The 23,141-nt window shown below is 31.6% G+C and overlaps 1 protein-coding gene and 1 long non-coding RNA gene across 14 annotated transcripts; one reads left to right on the forward strand and one right to left on the reverse strand.

Annotated features, from left to right (window-relative positions):
* The first annotated feature begins 923 nt into the window (after positions 1-923).
* LOC143234394 (uncharacterized) lies at positions 924-3,872 on the forward strand. Its single transcript, XR_013018640.1, has 2 exons — positions 924-1,116; positions 2,385-3,872. It is a non-coding gene; the product is annotated as an uncharacterized LOC143234394 (long non-coding RNA).
* Positions 3,626-20,166, reverse strand: LOC143234391 (non-selective voltage-gated ion channel VDAC2-like). 13 transcript variants are annotated; one of them, XM_076471723.1, is made up of 11 exons: positions 19,811-19,897; positions 17,957-18,365; positions 17,362-17,432; positions 12,083-12,163; positions 11,209-11,343; positions 10,528-10,648; positions 8,499-8,609; positions 6,131-6,247; positions 5,446-5,596; positions 4,395-4,452; positions 3,626-3,907 (listed from the first exon to the last, which is right to left on the reverse strand). In XM_076471723.1, exons 4-11 carry the CDS (start codon positions 12,144-12,146, stop codon positions 3,816-3,818), a joined length of 849 nt encoding a protein of 282 aa, XP_076327838.1. In that variant the 5' UTR covers positions 12,147-12,163; positions 17,362-17,432; positions 17,957-18,365; positions 19,811-19,897; the 3' UTR covers positions 3,626-3,815. The 13 variants fall into 13 exon arrangements, with proteins under 13 accessions (XP_076327838.1, XP_076327842.1, XP_076327840.1 ...); XM_076471727.1 differs by lacking the exons at positions 17,957-18,365; positions 19,811-19,897 and adding an exon at positions 19,941-20,166 and having other exon boundaries at positions 17,384-17,432; XM_076471725.1 differs by lacking the exons at positions 17,957-18,365; positions 19,811-19,897 and adding an exon at positions 19,941-20,166.
* Positions 20,167-23,141: the final 2,975 nt, after the last annotated feature.

The raw sequence follows: 23,141 nt of genomic DNA on the forward strand, positions 1-23,141 counted from the left end.
ACCCTTTCAGCCATGGGGGTATTATAATGTGGTCAATTTCACTATTCATTAATAAAAGAGTAGCCCAAGAGTTGGCAGCAGGTGGTGATGACTAGCTGTCTTCCCTCTAGTCTGATACTGCTAAATTAGGGACGGCTAGTGCAGATAGCCCTCGTGTAGCTTTGTGCAAAATTCAAACCAAAACAATGATTATCCATTTCATTGTCCAGCTTCTTAAAGTGTATGACCAGTAAACAGGAGACATGACTGCAAGGAAACTTTATCTTAGTAAAACCACGCCCTGTTGGTGTCATTTCTGGACATGTTTTTTGATGTTCACCTATATGACTTGTTCTTTTTTGTTTTAAGATTGCCCTGTTATCCCAAATTGATCCATATATTATTTTATAATGCCATTAAGTAAATGGGATCTCTCATTGTGAAAGGGTCCTTACATATTCTTACCAAAAACCACCAGTATTTGGTAGTTCTAATATATTTCACTCCAATGTGCTTTTATCTGCTTTCAGAAATTGCACTACTGTTTGTTGCAAGTTATCACTTGAATATCTTGTGACCAAAATTTACATGATAGTGTGGGAAGAATGCAATATTTATAATTTTGAAGATCACTTTGGAGAATACTTAACTGTCTCATCTCTCTGTGTCACTTCCTGTGGGAGTAAGTGAGATTAAGGGTACATTACAGGTTGTGTGACAATAAATTCAGTGATTTGTCAATCAAAAGTAGCAGACTTTTGTCAAGTTCACAGAAGACTTAGATCTTGGGGCCATACACTCAAGGTTTTGACTTGGCTTTTCCTTCAAAAACATGTTAATGGTTTAGTAATAAAATGAATCAACTACCACACCTTCAAGGTTTAACATTAGATTTGCAAGGATTGAGTAAAATATTGCACATGTTCACTCTTTTTATCTAAATTTTTACACCAATTAATTACAAAAAAACTGAATAAAACAACAGGAAAAAATTTGTATTTGGTCTTAGTAATATACTGTGATGAATTTCACCTGTATATCTTGTTGCAGGTTTCTTTTTAGATCGCCCTGTTGCCTCAAATTGATCCATATTCCTCTATTTTCTAATGGCATTAAGTAAGCAGGATATCTGATCTGGTAGGTTTTTTTCCCATCGATTAAACAAGTTAGTTGTACACGTATAAAAAGATAACTTGCAGTTAGAAAAAAAAGTATGTCACAAAAACAAACACACTATCATTAAATGTCTGAGTAACTTCAATACTGAATTGGCCTACTTTTATTACTGTTACCTCAAATACTAAATTAATAACATGGATTGGTGCTTCTTGTTTGTATTAATTTAAAATTTAATGGATGATATTTCTTTTATTGTCTCGCTATTTGGTTACGATCGACCACAGACTGGTTAGTGTAAGGTACAGTTTGACAAATTTTACAAAGAGAAGTGTTATAATTATTAAGTAGATTGTGTGCCTAAATTAACCTATGGCCTGATTAGTAAATTATATTGTCTTTTCAAGGTTTGTAACAAGCGACATGGAATGTTTTCCAGCATGATTATTACAATTAGAACAGGCCCAGCATGGCCAAGGCATGTGACTCGTAATCTGAGGGTCGCAAGTTTGCATCCCTGTCGCTCCAAACATGCTCGCACTTTAAGCCGTGGGGGTGTATAATGTTACGGTCAATCCCACTATTCGTTGGTAAAAGAGTAGCCCAAGTGTTGGCGGTGGGTGGTGATGACTAGCTGCCTTCCCTCTAGTCTTACACTGCTAAATTAGGGACGGCTAGTGCAGATAGCCCTCGAGTAGCTTTGTGCGAAATTCAGAAAACAAATAGAACATAGTAGTGCCACTGCACAATTGCATCATGTGGTGTAATACTAATTATTACATGTACTTGCAGTTGATTTTTATATTGTAAGTTTGGCCAGTAGCTATAAAAAATGTTCCACATATTATTTCAATACCATAAATATTCATAATACTAGTAATAGTAAGATTATTATGGAACCTACAAAAGGGTTTGTAACATTAGGCTAAAGAAGTTGAAGATGGCTGCCAACCTGGTAAAATCAGAAAGGAAATTAGTTGTTGTAAAAGCAAGTTAAATATTTTACCATTTAGAAATTATGCAACTTTAGCAACAAATATCAATAACTTCTTATATAAACAAAGTCTCTAAGTAGGTCTGTCTGGTCTAGATGATTTTGGGGAAATTACATTTTTTATACACTAGAAATGAATTGTAGTCCAGATTTTTAAATTTTGAGTGAAGTATTTTTATTTCCCAGTTTGATTTCTAAGAATGCATGCAAGTTATCTTTATATTAGAAAAATATTTTAGCTAAACCTAAAATTTTGTATTATTTAAGTATTTTCTGGTCTCAATTTTGTTTTTAGGTACATTCCAAGACAATGAACCAATTTAAAAAAAAATTGGGGGATGGGTTTTATTGTGAACTACTACTCTACCCATGTCAACAAACACCAATCTTTTCTGAGCTTTCAAAGGTGTCTTTATCTTATACCAAGGTGATCCATATGGACCCCAGTGTGTTTTTGAAGCTATTGCTTGTTGCTTCCTAATTTTTAGAAAAAGTAACAAAAAAACCCTAAAAAATACCATCAGTGTTTTCCAGGGCTTTTTTCATGTTAAGAGTTGTAACAGACAAGACCACAAAATTTCTTAATATAATTCATGTGTTCAATAACATTGAAGGTTTGTTTTGTGGACTTCACGATTTCTATCTTTCCTCTGAAGAACAAACAAGGGGCCCATTCTGCTCCTTGGATTTGATGTTAGCTTGCCTTATAATTCCAGTAATATAATGTTTGATCATATTTAAAAGTTGTACTCAGTAAAGAACATACCTTAGCTATGCATTGTTGATCATATGTTGCTCTTATCTCCATCATTATGAATGAACATTGACTATATTTGGCAGGACAATGTTACATCCATTAAATATGACCATTTTTGACCAAGTTACATTACAAAAATCATGAAAAGTCAGTCTCCACAGTAACTGTTTTTTTGTTTGAGTTTTATTATTTTGGTCCTCCAGAAACTAATCATTCCTACATTGAGTCACTGTTCAAATATATACAAACTTTTGTCTGAATCCATTCAGCCATTTTCAGGGAATCTTATTGACAAACAACCTTTGATGGTAATTAGCTGTGAGACTTAGTCATCAGTGATTTGTTTTAGTACATAGAGAATTAATATTTTGAGGTGATGACCATGTTTGAAATAACCAGTGTTAATTGGAAGTTTTTCACAATACTGTTGGTATACATTCATTATCTTCCACTGGTTTAACAAGTAAACACACAGTGTTCTTTTGAATCTATAGACACATGAACTGATGTAAAGACAATACATGTAAACCTTGGAAATCAATGTAAATATGCAACATTAATTTTGATGTTTTTATATACATTTTCAGCATAGGATTTCAATGCTTTGAGTATACATCCAGTAGTGGTAAAATAGTTCATGGAACTGGAAAACAACTGAAGTCAAAAACTGAGTTATGGAACATATTTTGGTATATTATGCATCCACCAATCTCTGCATTTGGATGTCTACTTTAAATATTTATAAATACAAATTTGACACTATGACAATATAAAACTGGTGATAATTTTTTAGCCTTTAAATTTCTGTTTTTTTGGAACAGTATTGTACAGAGAAGAAATACAACAGTGTAATTTATTAAAGCATAGCTACCACCTTCAGGTTCTTTTAAATAAAAAAAAAAAAACTGATCAAATACATGGCATAAATGATGTACCATTCTTGAAAATGCAGTTTTGAAAAACCAAGTACTACGCTTCCAAGTCTAGCCCTAATCCAAGCTTGTGACCTCCAGAACTTAGGTTTCTCCCATCAATTAAACAAGATAAAGTTAATTGTACACCTGTAAAAAACAATAACTTGCAGTTAGAAAAAGGATGTTTTAAACATTATAAAAACAAAGTTCAAATTCAGTTTTAAGATATTCCTCTGTCTTGAATATCTCAAGTATTTCATAATTTGTTAGTAACTGAAATTGATATTCTAACATTACAAATACAGAATCCTACAAAAAAGTTTGAAATCTAGACTTTAATAACAGAAAAACAAACTCATAACAATACTGAGGCCCTTGAACTATTAAATAATTTTAACAATAAGCACAAGTTTTATAAGAATAGTTGTAATTAATTTTAAAAATATTTAACATTAAATATTAGTTAACTTTGAATATAGAATGATGATGAGTAGAGACCAAATAGTCATCCAAGGCCTAAATTGTTTGCACTGATTTAATAACCACACGGCAACTAATATCCAACAGTAGTGTAAATAATCAATATTTTAGTATTATATAAAATATTCAATGACAAATATATCTACATCATTACCATCTCTCATCTTGTGAGTACAACCTAATCCCAGCTGACTGGAGTTGTTCACTTTACCCTGTAACAGAAAACTACACAATAATACCTAATTATCTCTCCGATCAAGACTCTTAATTGTGAAAGTTATACAATAATTATGACAGTAAATTAATTTAATGAATTTGAATAAGTTACAAATGATTTTAAAGTGAACTCACTCTTGTGTTATAAACTGCAAGTCATACAGAGTTAAGTTTTTCTTACAATTAGGTTTTTCTTATGTTTTATTAATAACTGATTTTGTATTAATTTCAACAAAAAGTCATATTTATATTTTCTTTGTTGGCAATTGAATGTTCTCAAACCATGAAACTCCCAACATTGATAAATGGTATATAACACTGGCATCTTACACATTACTCTTTAATCTGATTAGACAAATCCTGACTACATAACAATGTCTAAAATTAAAATCAGTTAACCCCTTTGCTAAGAGCTCAGTACAATACACAAGTTCATTAACATGTTTGTGCATGTTAAGTATTTACACTATAACTTCTGCTATATCATATATTTGTACAAGAAAAATCTAATTTTTTAATGAAATATTTTTACTAAAAATATGTTTCATTACTAGTCTGATTGTGAAGTGATTTCATGTTATGACTAATAAAAAAAAACTATTCTTCGTCCCAAATATATCAAATATTATATACTCACAAATAATATTAAATTTTTAATTATAATCTGCAATTTAATTCCAACCTTATTGACATAAATTCATAAAATAGTAGTTCAATAAAATTTTGAAGTCAACAAAAGAGATGACATGACCTTTGACATCTGACCCATCATGAAAGGGTTAATGCAGAAAATGTGCTGCTTACATTCCCATTTCTTACTTGCAAGTTTGTTTGTGTTACCATTGTATTTAAAAAAAAACCTTTTTTTTTTCCAAAAATAAGTCATAATAAAATGCGTGTTGACATGATTCATATCCAAAACATAATAACATGAATTAAATACTGAACAATTAAACATGCTCATGGATTAGCAAGATATATATACAAACCCTGAAAATTGTGTTGCCATCTATGTTGTATGTAAAACCTACACCAAAATGTGAAACATTACTGCCAGCAGTCCAAGCCAACTGGATGGCTGTATCAAGTTTTTCGCTTATTTTCTGGTACACAGAACCTCCAAACTCCTGTCCATCATTGCTGCAGTTTAAATTAAAATCTTAGTTAAGTATTCATCTAATAAATCAAGAGAACCTCCTCACAAAATACAGCAAATATATTTTTATAACTTTCTTAAAAATGTAGTTTAAAGTCAACTTTTATGTCATATGTATCTCTTTAGTTTTTATTCTCAATGTCTTTATGTTGTCATTATTAATCAACCATCATATGCTGTTTTAGTTCATGTTTTTTCTTATAACAAAGCCACATTGGACTATGTGCTGAGTCCATTGAGGAGAATCGAGCCCCTGATTTTAGCATTGTAAATCTGTAGACTAACAGTTTAGTTAACACATATTAATTTCTGTTTTAAACACTACCAATAACACAAATATACAGGGAAATACATAAAATTAGCTGCATTTCTTAGGTTAATTTTTAGCTTGTTTTGATCAACAGTTAAAGCTAATAACTACACAGAATAAACCCATTAGATTTTAAGCAGCATGTACATAATAGTGAGTTTCTTGTACTTGAAATTACACCTTACAAAATGTTGAAAGTATAACTTACACATTTGTGTGAAAAGTGAAGTCAGAGGCTGAGTATCCCACTGAAAAGTTGTTTCTGGTTAGTACACTTTTTGTTGTATCAAAAGACACCTGAGCACCAGCCAACCAGCCATGATAACTAATTCATTAAAATACAACACACACATTACACACAACTGTTTCATTTTATGCAAAGATGTAAAACATTCAGATTGATTAAAATTTCCAACAGTTTATATTTTTGTCAAATTTATGAATGTCTGAAAATGATTTACATGTATCAAATATTGCACTAGCATAGCTTTCCATGCAATTTCCGATTCCAGTGTGTACTTTTCATATAATAAACATCGAAGAGAATTCATTCTTCTTTATTAGAATAGAAGAATATTCGCTCTCTTACAATGGATCTTAAAAGAAAACATCTGATGAACAGAAATTATCAACTCAGCATAAATTTATCATTTAATGGCATGTATATTTAAATTTTGAATCTACAATAGCAAATAACTGTTTTATGAGAACACTGAAATATATATATATATATGCATATTGAAAACTGGTATTGTAAAAATATGAAATGTCTAACAAATTAGTATTATTTAAAGAGAATCTGGTTATGACATTAATGTATGTAAATATCTTAATTATTATAGAATAATTTTCCAATTCATATAAATAAAACTAATTGTTCAAAGTATACTAAGAGAAGATTTGTTTATGTCTTATATTACATTTTTGCGATAACTTTGATATACAACATATCAACAGTATGGAACTTGGCAACATTGTAACACACAGTACTGGATTATGAAACTTTAACATATGACATCATTTGTAACTAGGTTTTCTTATGTCTACAAATACAGATTACTCTGGCCTCTAAGGTCACCCGATATGAACCCTTGCAACTTCTTTCTGTAAGGTTATTTAGAAGTAACTTTAACACTATTAACACACTTTGAAACTTACCATGTTAATTAGGTAAGAAAATTTAAATGAAAAAATACTCATGTGCATGTTGTTACAAGATTGGTCAAATTAATTAAGGCCATATATAGTTAGTATTGTGGTATAGAAAATAGAAGGTAAAACATATATATATTTTTAATGAAAAAAGAAACATGGTAAGTTTCAAAGTTTTACATTTAAATTACTTTTATAACAAGAAATGCAAAATAATACAAAAAAACAAGAACTTTAGTACCTTAATGTGTCTTGTACTTTTTTGCAATTAAAGTCTCAATAAAAATTTACCTTACTTTTAATAAGGCTTTTTGTGAGCATTTTACTGAATTTTATTTATAATAAATATTCAATTTAGAACACAAAATAATAATTCATTCAAAGAATACAATGTTCTATAACAAAGTTAAATAGTTTTCTAATTAAACTATAAATTGGTTAAAATAATTCCATTAGCTAGTTGAGGTGATTCAGCAATAACAAAGAACAAAACTTTAAGCTAAATAATTTATAAGCTATCGAAAGAACAATTTGGCCTTATAAGGAATTCAATAAATTGAAAACTTCTCTTTTTATTGGTTATAAATGCTCCAATAGTAAATTTTAGAGAAAATTATTGGTGTGTTTTGAAAGAAAAGATGAGATGAGAGAGTAAAACATGGGTTTTGCTTTCTAGTTTATATCTCAGAAAAGGAAGTACACTGGAAGCTTTAACTTCACGTAATGTCTTAGAAATACCTATACTATAGGTGTGATTTATACTAAACTCAGAAGCTCATATAGAGGTAGAAAGAATATCTGAAATGTTTCTTTCTGTTTGTTTTGAATTTCACATAAAGCCACACGAGAGCTATCTGTGCCAGCTGTCCCTAATTTAGCAGTGCAAGACTAGATGGAAGGCAGCTAGTCATCACCACCCACTGCCAACTCTTGGGCTACTCTTTTACCAACAAATAGTAGGATTGACCATCACATTATAATGCCACCACAGCTAAAAGGGCAGATATGTTTGGTGCAATGGGTATTTGAACCTGCAACCCTCAGATTACGAGTCGAACTCCTTAATCCACCTGGCCATGCCAAGCCATTCTTGAAATGAGTAATTGTAAGTGAAGACTGAGAATTTATTTAAATATTTCTTTCTCAAATTAAAAAACCATGTATTAGATAGATAACATAAATAATTTGAATTATTAGTACATTTTGATGCCAATTTTATTGGCACTTATTGATAATTGAGTAGCTTCTTAATAACATTTCAAATGTAACTTTGTATAATAAATGGTCACAACTTGACCTAAGTACAATGTGAGTTAACTCTTATTAAATCAAGTTGTTAGTTACTGATATAGCAGCACAACTGATTCTTCATCATACATGAGTACTACATGTGAAAAATACATTCTCATGAAAGAAAGACTTACTGTAAGACTCCTGCACAATGCAAGATAATTCCCGACAGATCCAGATCTATGTCAGTATTTAGATGCAGATTTTGTACCTTGTATGCTGTTTTTAGAGTCCCTGTCTTCTTTCTAGAAAAGAAAAGAAAAAATGGAACTAGCAGGTTAATTCTATAAATTAAATATTTTAAAGCCTTCAATATGAGAATATTATGAGACTTCCTTCAGATAATGTCTCTTACATTTGATGTTGACAAAAGTAATTAGCTTTATACTGTTTTTAAGTATACCTCTTTAAAAAAGAAAAGTATCCCATAGATGTATAGCTCTGATGTTTTTGTATCTTAGGAATAAGAGTATAAACGAGTACGGGATTGTAGGGGGCGTTGCAGTTAGTTGTTAGGTTATTAATTAGTATGGGTATAAAACTTTTCCTTTATATTGGTTTAATTTTGGTTTTAGTTGTTGTATAAGTAGGGCTTCTTTGATTTTGCATTTGTTTATATTTGTTTCCCTACTTAGTATCTATGTGTTTTCTATGTTTATGTTGTATTTATTTGATTTGCAGTGTTCAAAAACGTGTGAAGATGACTTTTAGTGTTCTTTAAATCTGGTTTCCATTTTTCTGCTTGTTTCTCCTATATAGAAGTCGTGGCAGTTGTTGCATTGTATTTTATAAATAATGTTGGTGTGGTGTTTGTCTGTGTAGTTTTTACATAGTATGGACTTTAGTTTTTGTGCCTGGTTTTTGAATAAATTTGGTGTTTACTGGAATGTTGTGTTTTATTATAAGATTTTTCCAAATGTTGGTTATCTTTTCACTGCTGTCAGGAACATATAGTATGCAGCAGTATAAGGTTTTGTAGTCTGTTGTATCTTTTGATGTATTATTGTTTGTTTGTTGTTGGTCTAGGTATGTGTGTATAATTTCTTTCAGAGGTTTTTGTCAGAAATTTGTTAATGTTGATGAAGTATTTTTTTTATTTTATTGAGTTCATTGTTAGTTTTATTGGGTGAACATAGTTTTATGGTTGTGTTTATTTGGTTTCTTGATATGTTGAGTTTTTTTTTTGTTTCATGTACTGAGTCCCAGGAAATGTATAATCCAGTATGGGTGATTTTTCTGTGGATTTCAGTTTTAAATTATGTACCATTTCTTGTGATCTTGAGGTTGAGAAATGCTATTTGGTTAGTTTTATCTTGTTCATAGATGAACTTAATGTTGGGGTGTATAGAGTTAAAATGGTTACAAAAAAACTAAGTGTGTGTTTGTAGATGTGAATCCAGCAACTCTATTGTCAACATAACTGTACCAGTATAATGGAAGGTGTAAGGCTGAATTTATAAGAATCAGATACTTTATGAAGTCAATGTATTGTGTATCAAATAAAGTGGCATATACACAAACCCACATATTTATAATTACCCATTCAGTAGCCACTCTAGCATCCCTGATCAAAAAGTAATTATACCCCCCCCCGTCACTTTGAACCTGAAGTAATCTCACTAACGAATTTATAAATTAACAGTCTGACTAATAAACAATTATTTTATTAGAAATATAACAGAGCTGGCTTTAAACAAAGCTGACTTAGCAGATAAAATAATAAGTAAATGTGTATGTATCGTCCAGTGGACACAGTTACTTGACCGCTGTTTTAAAAATAAGCATCACTGCTTGCAATCAAAGGAGAAATATTCTATTAGCTAACTTTATTACTTAGTAAACACAAAATAATGAAAAATGTTTAAGCTTCATTCACAATTATCAACTTTATCAAAAGAGCACAGGGAGCTTCCTTTTTTCCTCTGCTCCAGTTCTAAAGGTTTGATTATATTTATGTAGACCCGCTAATATGATTACTGTCTATCTTAAAATGATATATCAATATTATAAAGTTTCACAGCCAATCATACGCAGGTACATAAAGACAAACATCAAATTATATAAAATTTAATCCTTACACAATGAAGGAAGAAAAATGTAGAAACAACAAGCAATTAGAACGGTAAAGTTTTAAAGTAACTGTGAAGGTATACATTCACCTACCCTGAATGAGGCACAAAGACCCCATCAATCCCAAGCTTTAAACCTTTTACTATCTGATCCTCGATGGATAATTCTGTTGCTATTGAATTGCCTGTATTCCATTTCTCTTTGAAGATAAACCCTGTTTGCAAATAAACAACAATGTTGGATTTGATTAATCTTAATGTACTAAAAATTTTGCAATATTTGCTGAAGGAAGAGAAAAAGAAACACAGTTGATATTAAACACATTTCTCTCTTACAGCAAGTTTATTATATTTTATACTTATATAATACAGAGAACTTTGATAACTCATTCAAAAGTATATTTTATTAAGAAAAAATGTTTTACAAAACACCAAAGAATTATTTTTCATAAGCCAAGTATTAGCCACAATTACAAGATGAAGGAAATCCAGTTATTGTAAATATCACACTAACCTTGAACCAAAGGAGTTATATCTTTCACTTTCTTCCAAAATTTAACATATAAGCTTATCTTACTGTATTAATGTTTTTGGTTTCATTCTTGTTTTTAAAAAGTGGTATACAGTATTAGTAGTGATAACATGTCACATTTTAAACAAATTTTCTAATAATTATAAAATACTTTTAATATATACAGCAAATAATATAATTTAATGCAATTAAATACCACAATAAAAAAAAAAAGATAAACAAGTTTCCCACATAAACTCTCACCATAATCGCTAATAACATATTTGGTTTCAAGCGATCCATAAACTCGTCCCGTATCACTGTTGGAAGTTCCACTCGCTGTGAACTCAACTCCATTTTCAGTTTTGGTTTTACATTCCAGCTTCAATAGACCAAAATCTACAAAAAGGTTTTATTTCAAAGCTTCTCTTAATTAAGCATTTCCTTTTATTTACATGTCTTCACCACTGAAAATTTTCTTAGAGTTGTTAAAGATAGATAACTAGTATCATGATTACAAGTATATTTTTCAGTACACAATAAAGTTAAATTATTAAAATAAGTAATATAAAAATTAGTCATGAAACAATCCAATAATAATTCAAGCAAAATATGTATTGCGAATTATTTATATATGATTTCCATAATTAATTTTCTATTTCATATTTACAATGTCTTGTGCATTAAATTTTGTAACATATTACAGAATATTTATTGAATATAAATTACTTGGAAGTCTTTAGAGACAGGTTTCATTTTAATGGAATCTCAATATAAACTTGGACCAGCATTTCCTAGACAATGATTTGCCAAGTACTTTCAGTATCTGTTAAAACTGTGTATTCAAACCATTCAAATGTGGTATTCTCATTATAAATATGTGAAGAATTAATTTATGTTTCTTTAATTCTATAATGAAATAGGCTTAGTCTATGCTAAGTACAATAAGCTTGTAAGTTTCTTCTCAAGCTTCAATATATACTTGCCAATATTTAATTTAAAGATGGTCACAAGTAATTTTTAATGATTACATTGAAAACATATCATGCAAAGCATGAGTTTAAAATAAAATATGAAGTTTAAGTTATAAAAACAATCATTAAAATCAAGTGTAAGAAGGGTGCTCAAGAAAACTCACTGTAATGTTTGTTAAACACATCACGGGCTGTTTTTCCCAGATCAGCATAGCAAGGAGGGGCCATATTTTAATACTGACAATCTGTGATAAAGTGGAAAAAATAACTTATGGCAATCTCTGCCACTTAAATGTATGAATGTGTAATAAACAAAACTGTTTTCTTATATCACTTATTAACCTCTAATAATACTACCACTTTATTCAAAGTTGTAAAATAAATAAACATGTATTTATACACACATACACTAGCATATAACTTGTCATAAATAATGGGGGCAAATTCTACCATCTTCACCCCACAGTTTACCCTAACCTCACATTTCATAGTGAACTAAAAAAAAAAAATTAGTTTTTGACTAACAAAAATCCAGAAAAGTACAGTCGAGCCAGTCAAACATCAGTAAGTTCCTTAGTGAACCAATCAAATTAAGATCATTCACGAAATGAATTTGTGGCATATTCATAAATTAACAGTTTCTAATAATCCAGTGTGTTTTGGAAACACTATGTTCCAACAATGACTTTTATGTCATGTCAGTTATCAACAAATGTAGCCTAACATTGTTGTTAGTCTATGTACTGAAAGTATACAATGAAATGTATGAACAGCAATACTGACAGTATTTGTTGATTTATTCATTTAGAATCTCCATTGATCAAAGAGGTTTGTTTTTCATTTAAAATGTTAGTGATATAACAGAAAACAACTTAATTCAGAAACAATTTAAGTTCAAAACTTAATATTTTTACTTTCATGATAAATTGTTTTTACATTCGGTTCTAAGCTAGGTAATCACACACTGTCTTTACTTAAGGCTTGTTACACAAACACTCGCTAAACATATATAAAGATCCTTGGCATACTTCCTTTGCTGAAATTGTAAGCAGCACACAGTAATCAAATAGGATATATATATATTTAGGGTTTTATGACTCCTCTTAAAAAATCAAGCATGATGCGACACACACTGGTTTTTATATAGGTTGTATACATGTATGGTCTACCTTTAAATCTAAGTTTCATGTATTATTATATCTCTTCATAAATAACAATATTTACTTGATATTTTTATTAAAAACCAATATTTGAACAAAAGACAACAATGCAATAGGTAACAAAAACAGCTGAGTTCATAATACCCAGAATCCTTTTGTTAAAAACATTTACCATTCTGTAATCTTGTTACAGGTTTATACCATGTCATCTTACTTGGTGAGTTTGAGTAACATATTCTGCTTGTTTGAATATTACTAAATTGTAGAATAAACATGCCAAACTTACAATTCATGTTGTGATTAAAACAGACCTCAAAGAATATTGCAACATCAATGGAAAATATATCTGTTTATCTTCTAGACCTCTCTAAAAGGACAAACAGAAACAGGTACACACAATTATAACCATGATTATTTTTTTATACAGGAATGTGTAATAAAAAGTAAAAAAACCAAGATGAAGCTAGCATACAAGATGGTCAATGAGCTGGTTAAATATGCTTTAGAGTAAAGCCACATCAAAATATCTGCTACTTTCACTGTGGGGAATCAAAACCCATATTGTAGCACTGTAAGTTTGTAAACTTACTGTTGTCCACTGATAGGTCAGTGAGTTCATAACTATAAAGCAGGGGTTCCCAACCGGTGGGTCATGACCCCACAGGGGGTCGCAAAGCCTTGGCAGGGGAGTCACGTAGCCTTGTTAGAAGTAGCTTGGGATAACATTAATTTTATTTCATCAATTACATTTTCATGTCGCAAGTGCTAAAAGGTTGGGAACCCCTGCTATAAAGGGAATACTATGAAATCTTCATTTTGATTTAAAAAAAAAAAAAAGAACTATGAATCAGTGTTCTAGTGTACTTTACAAATAATGACTGAAGATTTGGAAACAAAGAATGCCATGGAAACATTTTTTTTTCAACCAAATGACAGGAGGTTAAAAATGAAAAATGATTAATTAGCTTGCCTTGTATATCAGTGACAGAAACAAAAAAGTAGGAATAAAAAATTGCAAACTACTTATGATCAACAGAAGAACACAATCCTTCATTTCATGTTTCATTTGAGAACTGAAGGTGTCATTAAATTACACTTATAATTAACCCACAGAAATTAAGTCTGAGCTAACCTACACCACTAACATCAGAACTTTAAATGAAAGGCTACAGTCATCCAGTGAGAAAACGAAGTGCAGGCATGATATGGATTCTGTTTGACAAATCTGAGTTTCCCAATATGTATCTAAACAAACCAAAATGAAAGAAATCACTTCAGTACTGTAAGTGTTATTGCATAGTTACAAACTGAAGAAATGGAACAGTTTATTGCATTTCATAATACAAATACACAAAGCTACATTCTATTCACTATGACCATATAGGATAAATAAACCTTCAAATGAGCAATTAGAAAATAATAAAATAAAAAGAAATGGCCAACATGTCAGCCTCTGAATGAAAAAGTAAAACAAATAGTTCAAAAAATGTATGCATTTGTATTTTTCTTTTAGCAAAGCCACATCCAGCTATCAAGGGGAATCGAATCCCTGAGTTTAGCATTGTAAATCCTTAGACTTACTGCTGTACAAGCAGGGGACAGTTCAAAAAGACTCTAAATAATCAAGGTTCTAAAGACAGTATTTTTGGAGATTATAACAGTCTTGAGAAGAGCAACAAATATGTAAATTATAGGACATAAGGAGGTCTTTGGCATATCAAGAATTCCAGAACTCCTAATCTCTCAAAAAACAAACCAAATCATTATTCATCAACCCTTTTATTAATCTCTTTTAAAGTTGTAGGCTACTACTCTAGATGGGACATTTGTTACACAAATTTATCACCCTATATCATGTTCCTACTTCCCTCAAAATTCAATTAAAAATAATCTCACTCATCAACCTTATCATTTCCTTTCATAATTCTGAATCCTTCAATTAAATGATTCCAAACTCTTTGTTTCCAATAGAAAAGAAATGATTTAAGCCTATCTTCATATGACAATCCATCCATCACTGGAATTAATGAAGTAGCTCTCCTCTAAACATGATTTACAACAGTTAAATTTCTAGGAAAACTGCAAAACCAACAACAGTGTTAGTGCAAATTCTGAGGTGGAAAACATGTTAGTAACCACTGTCATCAAAGAAAACAAAGAATGTGGAATATGAAGCTGTCCATCTGCATTCTGTAATTCTTATTTAGACTGGTGAGAAAAGACAGCATGAATAGGCTAAAAGTATGGCTATTAAGGAAGAATATCCAGTCTCTCCCACAAAGAATTGAAGAAAGCCAGGAACTTTGTATAATAAATGTCAATCATACAAGTAGCTGAAAATGTTATAAGAATATATCTTGAGTAGAAAAATCAGCTAAGAAACAAAAATGGAATATGGAGTCAGATCAGAGAAGTCAGGGCTTAAAGAAAACCATGCTATCCAAAATATTCTATCCTTCCTCCAAGCTGAAGAACAGAATAGGAGGCAATTCCGAGACTACATAAACAGGATGAAGGTAGTTTAACTCCAGATAATAAAACCTCTATACCCATAATATCCCAGGTACACTAAAACTAAGTAACCACGAATGCTATAGACTGTACCAAGTATTACCTCTTGCTAAAAAGAAAAAAAACAAACTATAGGTTGATGCCAAATTATTTCACATAAGTACTGATAACAAAAAGATGGTAACAGCACCAACAAAGAAAGTGAATAGAAAAAAAAGCTGGTAGAAGATAGGCCAATGACCTATTAAAAGTATGACATACAGATATAATATTAAATTGGACAAGTGGTAAGACAGATATTAAATAACAGTTCAACCAAGAAAGGGATAATCAAATACTCAAACCCAAGGAGGAGGAAGATAAAAAAAAATATCCATTACCCACAAAACTGTGATTCATTAAATACAAAGAAGTGGAGAAAAGACATCAATATTGAACAAACACAAGTCTATGCTTATTAGACTGAAAATATGAGAACTCTTCACAGGCAAGAGCCAGATCAAAAGAATTTGTCCCCAAGCATGAATTATTAACTGCTAATAAAAAGTGCACCTCAAGATTAATACACGCCAATAAACTAATACGTAATTACTGCCAACAGCAAAAAAACAGGATGCGTAAAAGCTACAGGTACAGATTTAAAGCTAGCAGTAACAACTTGAAATGAAGGAAGGCACTTCACAAAAAATGTATTAACACAAGACATAGTATAAATCCTCATAACCTGCAATTTTAAAGCCTAAAACTTTGCCAGTTTCTAATGTAAATTTCATGTGAATAAATTCATAGTCAAGAAGCATTCTGGAAATAATAATCACCATAAAACCTGAGCAAGAAGTTTGACTGCTATTTTTTTAAAAGTTGGAAAGTGAAGAACAAAATATCTTATTGATGATAGAAAGAAAAATCCAGCAACAGTATTAGTATTTTTAAGATTGGAAAAATGCAACTAATGAAATCCCTGAGGGATCCTACCTAGTGCCTTAAAATGTAGTTTTGCTTTCTCATGAATTCATACACTTTACAAGCAACATTACTGGAAAAAACTTGAAAAAAATGAACACAAACTATAGATTCTGAAATGTGTGTATACGGCCAGAGGCGTAGCTAGGGTTTTCAGCACCCGGGGACAAATTCAGTTTTCAGGCCCCCTCGTTACACAATTTTCCTAATTATGTAACATCAATTTGGTGCCCCACCCCCAATGCTACACCCGGGGACAGATGTCCCGCTTTGCCCCCTATCTACGCCACTGTATACAGCAAGAAAACTATATTTTGCTAATAAAACATTACAGGGAGCACGTGGTTTGTGTGAGCATTGTGTGAGAGTAAACCTGGTAGTAAGAACTGGAAAACAAAAGCTCAGCTGGAATTTGGTCCTATTTTTATATATTACACAAATTGCAAATTTCAAAAAGTTATAAAGTTATTATAGCTTGATATAAAGCTATGACAATACCTCATATGAACTACCTTGTGCAATTTTGGTCTCATAGCATAAAAGATACCAATATGTTTATAAAGAGCACAGATGAAATACATAAGAAGATATTACACTGAAGTCATTCAAGCTTTGAGGAGAAGCATAACATTTTGTGTTTATTTTCTACACAGCACAAAAGAATCATATGTGTTTGATTCATTAAAAATTTGAGCAACCATTCTGAAAGTGGTTGTATAAGTGATGAAATGAAAAACTGTGAATATAACATTAAGTACAAGAATGATAGGTTTCAACTCTGGCAGCCATGATGCAATCTCATTCTTTACCATAGACTTGTAAAATACTTTCCTTGATCACGTCACAGGTGTTGTTAGTTTGGTTGGAATTTTAACAGCACCTGCAACAAAAATATATTAAAATGAAGAACTCCATTTAACTCTAATACACTCATTTAGTTACTTCATTCAGTAAACAAGAATGACTTCTAAATCACTTTACTTTTTATTAAGTTCTTTAGTTTTAGAAAAGACATCATCAGGTCCAAAATGTTCGAAAGAAGTTTCCACGCTATATATGGACACCTTGATCAAATTAATTCTTTCAAATATGCAGATTTCAGTGGGGTTTTTTTTTTCATCTTCATAAACTATGACATTATCTATGTCATCATTAAATTTCATGTCCATCAGGACTTTACAGACATTATTTAGGGCACGATCTGATTTTTTTTTTCCCATTTTTAAGACAGAGTTTGGTTTTAATATAACACTCCAGGGAATATAGTTAACTCCAAAAGGCACACACTCAAATATGAGAAAATTAACAATACTGATAATGCCTGATGAACTTATTTTGTCATACAAGGTACTGAACCAATCATACTCATACGTTTTGAACATGTCATTAAACAGTTCCACTTGCCTTTCACGTCAAAAGAATGCTTGAAAACATGATAGCAAACCTAGAGGCACAGCAACCACAAATTCAAGTTTTATTCAATTTAGTAAAACTGGTTAAACTTATAATATTTTGTTCAATTACAGGCAACAGAACACAGTCTACTTAGTCAAACTACATTCATTGCAAGGCTTTCTCAATATTCCTTCCATTTAGAATGGCTACCCCAGAGAACATTATCTCCTAAACCAGTTTTCCAAGGTGTGGATGAGGTACTCTTGAATAAACATCTGTAAAATTGTTTTTTTGGATTTGTTATTGGAGTCTACTTGACAATGCAACTTTACTGCAAGATGAACTAAGATCTTAGAGAATTAAAGTCATATTATAAGAAACTACTATAAGTCCATCACTGCGAAATATTGTTTCATTCCTGTAAGAGAGAAGAACTGATGTAATTTTTTTCATTTAATTGTGGCACACTGTGTAGCATTAGTCTTGTAACAAAATACACATTATAAAGTGTATGGTAAAACTGTAGCCTTACACAAACTTAGTTAATACATCAACTGCTCAATACTAGATCTGATGGTAGTAGTACTAGTGCTACTAATAGTAATAATACAGACAGTTTTATTATTTCACACTACAAAATTAATTGGCTTCAAGGTACTGGAAATATTTTTACACCCATAATTTACTTTGTTGTTGAAATGATAACTATATATTATAGTAACTGTACTATTAAATTAACATTTCAAATTGCTATTATGCCCGTTATTCAAATTTCAAATCCTAATTTTCAAACACGTGATAGTAACTTCCTGTTTAAAAATAGAAATGATATAATCAGTGATATCACACTAGATTCAATTGAAAACAATGCATTAAGATGATCAAAGTCATAACTCAAATTAATATCCCCTAAACTTCAAGCAAACTAAAAGTCAAAATTAACAGTAGAAAAAACAACAGTATGCCAATCTATGGAATACAGCTGCTCAGCAATATTCAATATATAAAATAACAATTATCTAAGAATACAAAGCAAAGCAATTAAAGTAATAAACAAATCACCTAGTTATGAACACATACACCAAAGAAATTCACAGATCAACTGAGCTCCTATAAATTAGAGATAGATTCCTCTCAGTTGGTAGAAACTATTTAAAAAACAAAACAAAGAGCAGAAACAAATGTCATCTTTTAAACAATACTCCTCTTGGATTGCACAAACCTTTATGGGAGAGTAGTAAGTCTTCAGATTTACAAAGCTAAAATCAGGGGTTCAGTTCCCCTTGATGGACACGACAAATAACCTATTGTGGCTTTGCTATAAGAAAACACACACACAAACTTGGGTGGCAAAGAATTCTATCTTTATATGATATGTGTCATTAGAAATTGTACCCACAGTATGTATATACTATTTTGCAAAATGTGATATGTGCAGCTTAGGTTCAGTGACTTTCTGAGAGCAAAAAATTATAGTCAAAAATAACATCCCCCAGTGACGCTACGATACTATTCTATAGGAAAGGTACTATTCACAACCTAGAAATTTAATAAAATCAGAAAAAAAATGACTGCATCTAAAAATCAACGCATGAAATAAAAACACTACAGTTAAGTTGTCAAGTAAACCCTTAGGCATGAAAAGGGCTCCAAACACGTGAACAACTAATAAAAGAATTAGCTACCCTAATCCTCAGCTACTTTCTACACCTCGTACTGGTTTATTCTGGCCTTGTTTACAACATACCTAACATTGCAGCCTACTATCCAAAACTCCTCTCTCTTACCCCTCCATCCCTAACATTCTCAATGAAAAATAAATGAGAAAAGTATTACAAATACTGATGTAGAACTACAACATACTAAACTGTCAGTTGCAGCGCTCTGTCAGCAATCTGTAAACAGGTAGATACCACGGTATAACTACCGTTAATATTATCAATCACAGTACAAGTAAAGACGGTGACTATAAATTACACGTTTAAGTACTTACTCGAACATGATGCGTTGCGCCGACTTAACTTTAAGCAATGTTAATTTAGATTTGAACGTTAGCGTACAGAATAAAGTAAAAGGAACAAAAAATATTTTAATTTAGTAATAATCACAAAAAATCAGAAATATTAACTACACTCGAATAGCATTTATGTATGAATTATTTAACATATTTAGTTTAAGCCCAGTAGTTTAATTTGCGTGCATCAGATGGCAGCTATGCAGAATACAAAATACGTCTGGCATTGACTTCTCGAGTAAGTACACAAAAGTGTCTAATAATACCTGCTAAAGAATGATCGAGTTTAGTATTCAATGAAAAAAAAAAAAAAGCACAGTAATAATGAGGATTTATTCTCCAGTAGTAATAAATAATGAAGAAAAAATGGAATGGCGAACATCAGCAAAATTTTATGTTAAGAAACAAATAGTTATTTTGGTTTTCTTAAATATAATTTTGTGTAAATTTACTCAAGGGCTATCGTTTGCATTGGAATTTCACACAAAACTATTCGAGTGCTATCTGTGCTAGCCGTCCCTAATTTAGCAGTGTAAGACTAGAGGGAAGGCAGCTAGTCATCACCACCCACCGCCAACTCTTGAGCTACTCTTTTACCAACGAATAGTGGGATTGACCGTTACATTATAACGCCCTCACGGCTGAAAGGGCAAGCATGTTTAGCGCGACGGGGATGCGGACCCGCGACCCTCGGATTACGAGTCGCACGTCTTAACGCGCTTGGCCATGCCGGGCACCATTTTGGTTCATGTATAAACTTTGGAATAACATATTTTACTTTCACCGAGGTCAAATAATTGTCGTGCGTGGATTCGAATCCTGTCATTGAACAGACTCGCCCCTTATAACTATGGGGTTATCATAATATATACGATCAATCCCGTTATTCGTTAGTTAGGAGTACCCCAAGAGTTGGTAGTAGGCGATGACGGCTATTTTTACTCTACCACACACTTCAAAATGAGATACAACCATCACAGTTGATCTTCGAGTAGCTTTGAGCAAAATTCGACAAACTCCTAATACAAATTATTGGTCCAAATAGTTTCTCAAACACATTCTTATAAGTGGCGGTTTGGTCGATTTATATAAAAATTTACACAGAAAATGGCGTGTGAAACATGCAACATTTATCTAACCGCGATTTCAGAAATCGCTTGGCATGAAAAATATGTTTCATCTAAGTGTAACGATACGTCGTCAGTGCTCACAGTGAAAATTTAGTCCTGTATTTTAATATATGATCTATTACGTTTACCACATAACCACTAGGAGAGGATCTCCAAAGCTGTTATTAGTTGAAGAATTTAATTATTAAAACACGACTGAATAATCTGTTTTAAGATAGATAAATTATTATAACGATGTTAAAGGCTGTTGCAATGAGTTAATTTTAGCAATATCTTTATTAATTTTGTTGTTGTTACAAGTTTTTAGTCTCTTATCACACTAAACTTTATCTTCCCTTTGTTCATTGAAACGAAAAATATCAAAACGTTTTTCTGTTAGTTGAGTTGACAGTATTTTCCCAGCTAGTTAAATTATTTAAATCAATATTGGCACAATAACAATGCGTTATTTGGCCCATCAGTGTTTAATTATCATTTATTATGCCCAACTATGACGACGTGATCTTGAGAATTAGTTTAAAAACTACTTTAATAAAGACTGTTCTTACGGAGGGTTCAGTACATTACACTAAAATTATGTTGAATATGCAAACCAGGAAGTCAAGTGAGAACCACAGTCGATATAAACTTGGAGTGGAATGGCGTGTATCAAAGCTACATTTATACATCTGTCTGGTATTTCCAAGGCCGGATTAATGGTTTTTATTGGCCCTGGGCTTTTCGATTTATAAAGGCCACCTCAATACATAACTTCTACATGCAATACATTTATTGTCAAAGCTTGAGGCACTGAGCTTCAGTCTGATAAGCCCATGCCTTAATCCAGAATTAGGTGTTTCGTAAGTAGACTTACGCCACAGAAAAACTGATCGCGTTTGAGAAGGTATGCAACAGTCCTTTCCGATGCAAAATATATTCATACACGCAAGTCATAAAGGCATATGTTGCGTTCATGTCAAACTTGGAACTTCTAATATAATTTGATATCAATTGTACTTAAACAAGAGAATATGGATCCATTTGAGGTACCAGATACGTCCTGAAAGAAACCTGTATCCTAGCTGTGGTAAGCAAAATACAGCATCTTCTTCAGATGAGAATTTATGAACGCAAATTTTAATGGTAAAAAGCAGTCCACATATTCCACACAACAGTTGAAGCAACCTGTTGATAGATGTCTTTAACCTAGAATTGATAGACTAGATGGAAGGCATCTAGCCAAATCACAACTGCCAACTCTTACACTAATATAATCAAAGAGTTGGATTGATCATCAAATTAAAGCAGCACATAACTAAAAGGGAGCAACCAAGTTTGATGATGGGATCCAAACCTGCAACCCACAGAGTGAAAGTCACGTGTCCTAACCCCTAGGCCAACATAATAAAACACGACCACTAGTGACACAAGTCAAATGTATACAATTTAATTTCATTACATATCCATTCAATCACTATCTTAATATGCTGGATAGATTGTGAAAATTAAATTAAGAAAAGAGTTATACTTTGAGCACGGTCTTACAAAGGATCTCTTTGTCATGGAAACTACATTGCAGGGTTATTATTGTAAGAAAGAGCATGACCAGACATGGTGGCATGGGTTGTAACAACGTGGCAAAAATTTGATATTTTGATGCAACATATTCAACCTCTGTAAAATGAAATTATGTTTGGTTTCTGTTCAACTACATTCTTTTGTGTGTGTGTGTGTGTGTGTGTGTGTGTGTGTGTGTGTGTGTGTGTGTGTGTGTGCGTGCGTGCGCGTGAGATAAACTGCATCTGTTCTTAAAATTTTTTATACGATTTTCTTAAAGTTGTTTAGAAATTGCAAAGAAGATTTGGTCAGCTGTGCTTACGTCTTTATCTTCAGGAAGAAATCTAATTACTTGGATTCTTAGTCCAGATCCATTTTGCTTTTCTCTTTCTTTGTAAATCTAAATATAGTTTTAGTAAAATGATTGGAGAATGAGTTCTGTAAATTCTTGTTTGTATTTGTTGAGGAATTTAGTTGTTAATTATGCTTTTGACTCTGAGGTCTCTGCACCTAG

The sequence above is a fragment of the Tachypleus tridentatus genome, chromosome 12 (genome assembly GCF_004210375.1).
Source record: "Tachypleus tridentatus isolate NWPU-2018 chromosome 12, ASM421037v1, whole genome shotgun sequence".
In the NCBI taxonomy this organism is placed as follows: domain Eukaryota; kingdom Metazoa; phylum Arthropoda; class Merostomata; order Xiphosura; family Limulidae; genus Tachypleus; species Tachypleus tridentatus.